Source organism: Plasmodium gonderi (assembly GCF_002157705.1).
Source record: "Plasmodium gonderi DNA, contig: Pgo-contig_476, whole genome shotgun sequence".
Lineage (NCBI taxonomy): Eukaryota > Apicomplexa > Aconoidasida > Haemosporida > Plasmodiidae > Plasmodium > Plasmodium gonderi.
In genome coordinates, this window is record NW_021629338.1 from 1 (window position 1) to 10,361 (window position 10,361).

The 10,361-nt window shown below is 18.1% G+C and overlaps 1 protein-coding gene across 1 annotated transcript; it reads left to right on the forward strand.

Annotated features, from left to right (window-relative positions):
* Positions 1-5,314: 5,314 nt before the first annotated feature.
* Positions 5,315-6,409, forward strand: PGO_003560 (variable surface protein; the record flags this gene model as incomplete). The annotated part of the gene is made up of 3 exons (XM_028691333.1): positions 5,315-5,329; positions 5,459-6,145; positions 6,254-6,409. The coding sequence occupies 3 exons, from the start codon at positions 5,315-5,317 to the stop codon at positions 6,407-6,409; spliced, it is 858 nt and encodes a 285-aa protein (XP_028547134.1).
* Positions 6,410-10,361: the final 3,952 nt, after the last annotated feature.

The following is a 10,361-nucleotide window of genomic DNA, read 5'->3' on the forward strand; positions in this document are numbered from 1 at the left end:
TCATTTTTTTAAAAGATAAATGCAAATTAGATTTAATTATTAGAATTTATGTATATGACATATTCATCAGGTTTACATTCAATGTATAGCACTTTTACGTTGATTATTAATTCATGAATGTGGCATTTGATCATTATATAGATAATAAGGATTATGCTTTGAAAACAGATATATTAATAATAACTATAATATATATGTTTTTTTTTATTTATTAAATGAAGAAAATAATATGAATATACTTTATTTCAGAATCACTCATGCTGATACTTGATATTGAAAATAAGTTATTTTAGTAATGTTAAGTATTGTATAATATTATTAAAGAGGAAGATATGTTAAAATATAATAAATATATTTATTTATAATACTTTGTGCATGAAATGTAAGTACAAATTCATTATTTTGTATAATATACTATATATTCTTAATATACTATTACATTTTTAATAAATTATTATATGATATGATAGAAATAACAATATTGATTAATAAAAACTATAATAATATATGATTATTATATATATCGAATATTATACGATATGAAATTCATGTATGCTGTTAAAAATAATATAAATTGAATTATGATAAATAGGTTTTTACCTAACATTGAATCTATGAATAATGCATATTTATATAAATAATGAAAATGCACTTATTCAAAAATATATGTTAATAAAAAATATTAGGAAATATATGCATATTAATAATAATGAAATATATAATATCATTTACTTACCATGTTCTGGTTTTATTTGATTCACTTAAATGAAAATTACAATATTAATATAATTCAATTAATTATTTTAACATAGTTTTATTACATGTTCATTTATAGAGTTGTCAGAAACATAAATAAAATAATAGAAAGTGTAAGACAATAATAAAAACAAAAAAACCTATATACTGAAGCTATAATATTATATTTAATCCCTAAATCCTAAGCCTCAACACTAAAACGGTATTATTAATTCATATTCTCCATTTTCTTATGTTTTCTCTTATGATAAATAGTTATTAAACATAGAAAAGCAAAAACCCTTTAACGATTTGTGCAGCTGAGAATTTTTATTTTTATTTTATATTAAATAAACCTTGTATTAACCATTCTTTAAGTGGTATATATTTCAATTACAAGCTAAAGCGCTTCTATAATATTCTAAGTCTTCTGGTAAGAAAGGAGAAATATGTTGTGTTAGATTGATATAATCAATTAAACGAATTATAAAATGGATGTCTGCTATATGAAATGGATATAAAATTAACATTAATGATGATGTAATTAAAAGGTGAAACAAATTGTTAGATATATGATGTATATCGAATAACAATAAAAGCAAAATGCACATGCCTCACTATAGTGAATGCTTTAATAAATATATATATAAGCTTCTTACAAAATGAGCGTGTTAATGAATATAACACCATATTTTGTAGTGTGATAATATTATTTAAAAACAATTACATTAAGATATATGAAAACTGAGCATAAGGAAGTTTTTGAACTAAGATAATCCTCCTCTTGGACATTTATACATAACATATTCGTAATTATATTATTCTCTATATTTGCTAGATTAATAATTATAATCTTTTTGTGTAAAGAAAAATATGTATTTTATTTATTTAATATACACTACTTTAAATTTTATGTAAGAAATATTTATTTAAATTATTTCAAAAAAAAAAAAAACATAATCATAAGAATAAAGTAATTTTTTTATTATCACTATACTCCTTATTTTGATAATACATATACAAAAATTATAAAAGCAAGTAGAATGATAAATGAGAAAAATAAAATTCATCTCATTTTAATAGGCACATTTGATACTGTGTATAATAATTTAATTTATAAAAAGTACAAATAGTATACAAAACATAGACGAGTACTCATAATTATATGAATACAATTTATAGAATAAAAAAAGTTTATAATTAGACAATTAAAAGGTTATATTTTCTTCCCCCAAATAAAATTGCAATAAAAAAGAATATATTTTAAAATAATGATAATGCTATAAAATATATTTCTTTCTTTTTTATAGATATTAATAATGAATGAATCGATATATTTCTATTTTTGAACTATTAATGAAATTATTATAAATAAATCGATACACATAATAATCTGTAAATATATCGTTAATTTCTAGGAGCAATAATAAAATATAAAAAATGGAAATATTCAAATTTAATGAATAAATTGAATTCAATATGAATAATTTGTGAAAAGCAATAATTTCATTTTATAACTGATAAAAAATATTTAATGTATTTTGGATTTATGAATCAGCTTTTATATTTTATTTTTATAATTTTGTGTTATAGTTAAGTCTTTTAATTTATTGTTTTTATTTTATGTTTAACGTTCAATAAATTCTGTTTAATTATTCTACGTTCATGTTCTTTGTCTCAGATATTATTGCTTATTATTTTAAAAACAATTTAAATTAGAAATTCTATATTCCTTTTGGTTATAATGTTATTTTATTAATTATTCTTTTTATATATATATATTTTTTTTTTTCACTGCTTAAAGTAAATTAAAACTAACATTAAGAGCTATTTCATAATGGCAGATTTCTATTTATTATATATTTAAATATTTTTGTGTTACAATTTTAATACTTACATTATTTTTTTTCATTATTATAGTATTTATATACATTAGTGTTAATCCCTGAATAAACATATGAGAAATAAGGAATATTATATGTATTGGTTAATTTAAAAAGGTTGTATTATATTATGTAATACAGCATTTGTTTGCGCAAGCATAGTAATTTACGTTTATTATATTTTCAATCTATTTCATAATAATTTATTCCTCTTTTTTGTATATTAAATGTGTGGCAAGCAGAATTACTATTATTTGATTCATTTAGTTCATTTATGTATATTATTAATATATAGCATTGTACTTTGTAAATTTATGAATTATAATGACTTCACTATAATTTTAACACAAATTTCTTTTATGAATAATATATATAATATGAAAAGTATTAAATAATTTTCTAGAAACTTCATTTATTATATTCTTATTTTTTATAATATTACAATAAAGAAAAGTATTTTAAATGTATCTATTTAAATATCATAAATATATATGAGCGTTCTTTAAAACATGGATAAGTGTTGATATATTTATATATATATTTTATATTAGAATTATTAATGTCTTTGATAAACATTCTCGAATATAGCGTGTCATTTTTTTCCATTCATTCATTAAACCTTTTATTCAATTTTTTTTAGATAATGAAATATATCTATATAACTACAATAAAAATATAAATAATATCATAATCATAAGAACTGTATAAAAAAAATTATAATAACAGTATAATTAATAAATATATATTATAATATTATAAAAAATGTCTTTTTGAAAAAGTGTTCCTACTTACATTTATGTAGTACATAAGGGGGAGTACATATTTAGCTAAAAATATTTTCCATAAACATATGAAAAAAAAATATGTAAATATACTAATAATTTAAAGAATAATTCTTGAATTTATTATTATATAAAATAAGATTTTTATATATATCTTAATGATAAAAACTTGATAATATTTATAAATATATATATTTTTAATTTTTTGTAAAACAATATATATTATAACAAAATTAAATTGAATAGAAACAACACGTGTACTTAAAAATATGCTCCTCCAAAATAAATTGAAAAAATTATAACGTAATATGGAGGAAAAATACTCATAAAAATAATCAAATGTAAAACGAGCGATAATTTTAGTAATATATATATTAACTATATATGTAAAATATTGTAAATTAAAAAAATATTCATATGATGCTGTAAAAATCTCTTCATATATAAAATAATAATACTTATAATATATGTTACAGTAATTATTTACTATTGTGCTCTACATTTTATACATTATATACAGTGTTCATATAATACTAAAATAAATCCAAAATAATTATTGTTTATTATTAGAAAAGTGATTAAATTATATTTATTAATAATATATATTATTTAATAGTTAATATGTAAGAATATACATTTTGTCATAAAAAAAAAGTTATGCATGATAGGAAAATAAAAAAAAAATTTCGTATCATGTATAAAATCTGATATAAATATTTATATACATATGTATATAAATATTTTTTTATGGTATATGCCTACTGCTTATATAATTAATTATAAAAAAGAATATTTTCATTGTATTTAATCTAAATATATATACGATATGAACGCTGATAGAGTATTATAAATGAAATTATTCAAAAATAACGCAAGAGGAATAAAGAGTAAATGTATATATAAAATGAAAATTAATTAATATAATATATTATACATAAAAAATATGAATTTCATATACATAAATAATTCAACATACACGTTTCAGATTAAAATATGGGAGAAATTACAGAAAAAACCTTTAAAAAATATTGTTCTATAAAAAAGAAAATGCATATATTATTTTTTACAATTTTTATGACTTATAATATTAAGTCTTATGCATAACGTATTCAGAAAAATTATAAATGTATTGAAAAAAAGTGGATAAATAAAGAATATATTTTAAGAAAACAAATATATACATTTATATTATTATTTTATAAATGAGCATACTTTACACACATAAATATTCATAGAATAATAAAAAATAATATAATATAAACTGTTGATATAAAATAAAAATATATACTTATATATTAAAAATTTATAATCATATCATAATCCTGAAGACTAAACCGTGGTTAATAATCTCTATACTACTAAGGAATTAATAAAATACGTAACTATTTGAAAATGGACAACGAAAATATTAATAGAAGTATATGTTTTCAGATATGTTTTTTTTTTATAAATTAAATTTTAATGCTATTACAAAAACTACAGAACATACGCAAAAAATAGCAATATTTATATTTTTATTATTAGGGAAAATTAACATTATATATATTTTTTTTATTATTTTATGTATTTGTACAATAAATTTTTATGAAAAATGATGCCTTTAATATTACATTTTCCAAATATGTAAAATTATTATTTATATAAATTATTATACATATGGTTTCACTATTTAGATGAATATATTAATGAAATATATCGTATTTCATTTAAAATATCATTTATTTTTTAAGAAACATGATAATTAGTTATAAAATACTTCTATTATATTGTACTATGAATTTTGCAATTATACAAGTAAATAATTAAATGATATTAGTTAAAAAAATATCCTTAATTTTTAAACATTTATACTATTCTTAGAAAATCATATGATTTTTTTTAATTCACATATATAAGCATATAATATAATATAAGATGAAGAAATCTATTGTATATTGAATTATTATAATAGATGATATATTTTTTTTATATTTTTATGTTCATTTATCGAAAAAAATTATAATATCTGGTTTAATAAATATATATATTCTTTTAACATTAACTTTTTTTTATTTTCAGTATGAAATTGTAGAAAAATTCCCTGAATGTAATGAACACATAAACACAAAACAGAATACCATTACATCAGGAGGGACCAACAATGTATGGGAAATTTTGTGCTTAAAACCAGATACTATAACGACTATAAATAAGCATTCAATTGATTATAGCGGTAAAGTTAGTGAGATATGTGTTCAAGCTATGGAGTACCTACATGATGTTAATCTTAGAACTGAGGAATTTTTAAAGGACGCTGGTTGCGCATACTTTTATTATTGGATATTTGATGTTGCTTTTAATAAAAACATGTCAAAAATTAATGATATACCATATCTTTTTAATGAATTCACAGATTTACTTAAAAGGAACATACTTGCACTTAACAGTTCGGGAAAACTTGAAATTCCAATAAATGAACTATGCTTATATTCTCAGGAGAGTATTATAAAAAGGGATTTTCAAAAAATCATATATATATATAACTTGTATGATATAATTAATAGTAAGGGAGGAAAAATTAATAAAGATGTTTTTAAACAAATAGTAAATATAGTGAAACAGTATAATGAAAACATGGAAAGTGTATCGTGTAAAATTGTAGAAATTCCGGATCAACCTACTTGCAAAAATAATATATTAGTTCCCATTATAATTACAATGATTGTAACATTCTTAATATCCCTCTTCATATTTATTTTGTTAAAGGTTAAATGCAATTATATTTATACATTTTTATCCAAAATAAATTGCCTAATTAATTTGTAATAAATAACCTATATAATTAATATATATATTTCATATTTCAATAATTAGTTCACAACATTAGGTTCATTGATACAAGGTGCAACATTAATCAGAAGAAATGTGTATGATAATATAGATGAAGAATTGAGTAGATTTCGAGGATCTGATATATATGGCACTATGTCGAGAAACAGTGTAAATAATATATTATATAATTCTAAATAATGTTTACATTAAATGGATAATGTAAAATTTATAATAGCTTTATAAAACATATTAAAAATTTAAAAGAATATATATGAAAAATATTTACAAGCATGAAGACCATAAAAATACATGAATGTTTTTAAAGTGTAAAAAATTATGTATAATAGTTTATATAATAAATATTGCTTTAAGCTAAATAATACCATAATTAGGATTACATAATTCGATAATAATATATAAAGTAATAATATTATAAATAAACTTATTTTTTTCATGCTTTCATATACTGTAAATTAAATATATAGCATGATTGTAATGATATATATAGGCATGTAATAAAATAGAATCATAGTATATTTTAAGGGATAGTCTAGTAATATAGGGAAAGAGAAATAATTCTTTAAATAATTTAATATATGTTAAAAAAATTATTTATTTAAATGTTTATTTATTCTATAATTGTGTTGAAATATATGTAAAATTATTAAATATATATATAAATCGTTTAATACTGTTGAATTGTGTTGACAATAGTTATAATAGATCATTATATTAGGAAAAGTATATGCCTATTTATTTGTAAATTCAATATGAAAAATATTATTACACATAAGAACTCTAGAATATGGGAAGGAACAAATGATAATATATTATTCACATGTTAGAATTCTTGTTTTTATCCTTTAATTCTTTTATATACCATTTTTATTTTTTTACACATTTATTAATTATGAATTTATTTGTAATTTATTCTATGAGATCCTATATTGACGTTGTTAAGAGTCCGCATTTAATGAAAATATATAAATAACAACATATATTTATTCCTTTATGATTATACTCAATGTTATTTTTTTATAAAAGAGAACCAGTTGATATCTGTATATTATATTATCATCAGTTATTATAAAATTTTCTAAATATTTACAACATATATAATTATAAATTGTGGAATAAAATATATAATATTACATTTAATATATAACATATATGTTCCTTTTTTTTTAATTAATGTACAAAAAATTATGGTTATTGATATTGTAATAAAAGTAGTTCGTGAGATATATATATTAATTATAGAATAAGTCTTAAGGTAGTGTAATATATATATAAATATCTTCAAAGTTATTGTAAATATGTTTTATAATTATACATAACGCACTAGGTTTATGTTTAGCATCCATATTCTTTTTATTCTTTAATATTTATTTGTTATTGTATGCATTTTTTATATTAATATTTTTATAATTAATTTATGAATTTTATTATACAAAAAAAATTATTTATACCTATTCATATATTTATTCTGATTTTTTTATATATAAATATATATTACGAAATAATTTTAAATTTAATTCTCTGCTCTTATATATATATCAATATGGTTCCTTTTCATAATATATAATTCATTTAATTTTCTATATTGAACATATATATATTTATAAAGAAAAAGTTGTATTCTTAAGTTACATATTTAATATAATATTATAATATGATTTTTTAATTTGTAAGTATATTGCATATCAAATAACATAATAATTAGTTGTATAATTTACCTATGCTTATATTTTATGTATAAATATATATTTTTTACTACAAATAATACATTTTATTTTAAATATAAATGTGTATTTACAAAATATTAATTAAATGTTATTAGAATTGCTTTTATAATCTTCTAATACCTGGAATGTTTGTTACGAAATATATATAAATATATCTTAACTATCTATCTGTTTTATAATTATTAACTATAATGTTTTACATGTGAATAACTATAATTCTAAAATGGTGCCGCTTACATATAGGAAGAAATGATACATAAAAATATATATATAATTATAATATATATAAATCAATGTTCGATATGTTCTATTTACTATATATATATTTTTTAGTTATACGGGATATGATAAAAAAGTAAATTATAATGACTATGTAACAAATGTAAATATATAAAATATTTATATATTATCCAAGTTAATATTATATCAATTATTCAGAAATAAAAACAAAATTCTACATAAAAGAATGTTTTACTGCCAATTTATAAAGGATTAAGAAACATAAATACAATATTTTATATTATTCATTAAATTAGATGTGTATGCTACTATAATATATGGATCACATATATAAATTCATTATGTGTACTCTGCATTTATGTGTAAGAAGAAAATATGTATAGAATGCGAATAAATTGTGAAAAAAACTACATTGTTTTACCATATATTAAAAAGAATAACCAAATTATGATCTATAATATAATTTCACTTTTTAAAAATAGTGTGAAATTATTATTAATTAAAAATATTTATTGAATTTACTTATTTAAAAAACTCATGAATATATTGAAGATATATATAGTAAAATAGTACATAGAACTAGCAATATATTGAGAATAAAAATAAGATATATAAATATAACTTGCATATTATTTTGGTTTCTTCAGTCAGAACAAATAATATTTTCAATAATTTGTAATATATTACTAAATGGTTTTCATGAATATCATAAGCAGATATATTATATATTTTACTGTATTATTATTTAAATAATTACATAAGGAAAAATATAACGAATATTATACATACCTGTAATGAAAATAATAATTATTTTGATAAAAATATATGTACATAAGGAGTTTTTTACAATTTATTATTTAGGTTTTCAGTATTCAGAATGTTTTTATTCTGTGAAATAATCATTATACATTTTGCAAACTCTATATTTTGTTTCATATAGTCATATTTTTACATGTTGTATATATTTTCCACTGTTTCACATTAATACACAATTTTTTTTGTAAAAAGATTTTGAATATATACATATAAATTATATAAATAATACTCTTATCTTATATAATAATAAATAAGAGCTTTATATTCATTTGTTTAGTTATTTATTTTTTCCTTTCGCAAGTTTTAACTTAATATATATATTCTCTTAGGATTCAGATTTATGGTATAGAGTTCATGGTTCTGTGTACAAATATAAATCTATATTATTCATTTTATGTATTAGTAGTATATCTATTATTATATGTTCTTTTATAATTTTAACATTTTAAATGAATATATTTCTTATTGCTACTTGTAAATGCTTAAATATTTATATAGCAAATATTTTTAAAGTACAATATAAAGGGAATAATTTTAGTTATATTTAGTTTTATATAGAACAGAATATATCATTTTCTAATTGTGTTTCCTATTATATTAGTTATATATATTTATAATAACATAGTGTATTAGATTATATGTTGTTTTTATGGTGCAGCAGATGTAATTTATTAATTATATGAAAAAGGAATTGCTAAATTATATTAAATAAATTATATTAATTGATTCATGTTTTTATATACTATTAATATATGAATTTTTGTTGCCATTTAATATTTTATATTTAATAAAGTACTTGATTTTTTATTTTTGTTTTTTTTATATAAATTACGGCACTTTGAAGGTAAGATTAAATATAATAAATAATTTCCGATACTAGATGTTAAATTATAACAATATTTAAATAGTAGAGCTAAATGTTATAAAAAAATATTTTTTCTTATTTCATGAATGTCTATATATTGTATTTATTTAAATTGTAATTATAATGCAGAATAACTAACATTGCATTATATTTTATTTATAAATATATTTGGCTTAATTTACAAATAACCTTATGTTATACGGCAAAAAGTTCTTTCATCTTGACATATAATATATCTGATGGTTATACTCATTTCGATTTACATTTATATGCTATAAAGCATGATTAAATATATTTTTATTGTTTATACCTAAAATTATTTTTTTTTTTTTTGTCCATAATGGGGTGTACATCCAATAAAAAAACAAACATTATGATTTAATAATATACTATATGATAACATGCGTATATTCTATATTTTTATCACTTATGAATGAATTAAAAAATATATTATTTATATGTATCAGGGTTTAGGGTTCAGGGT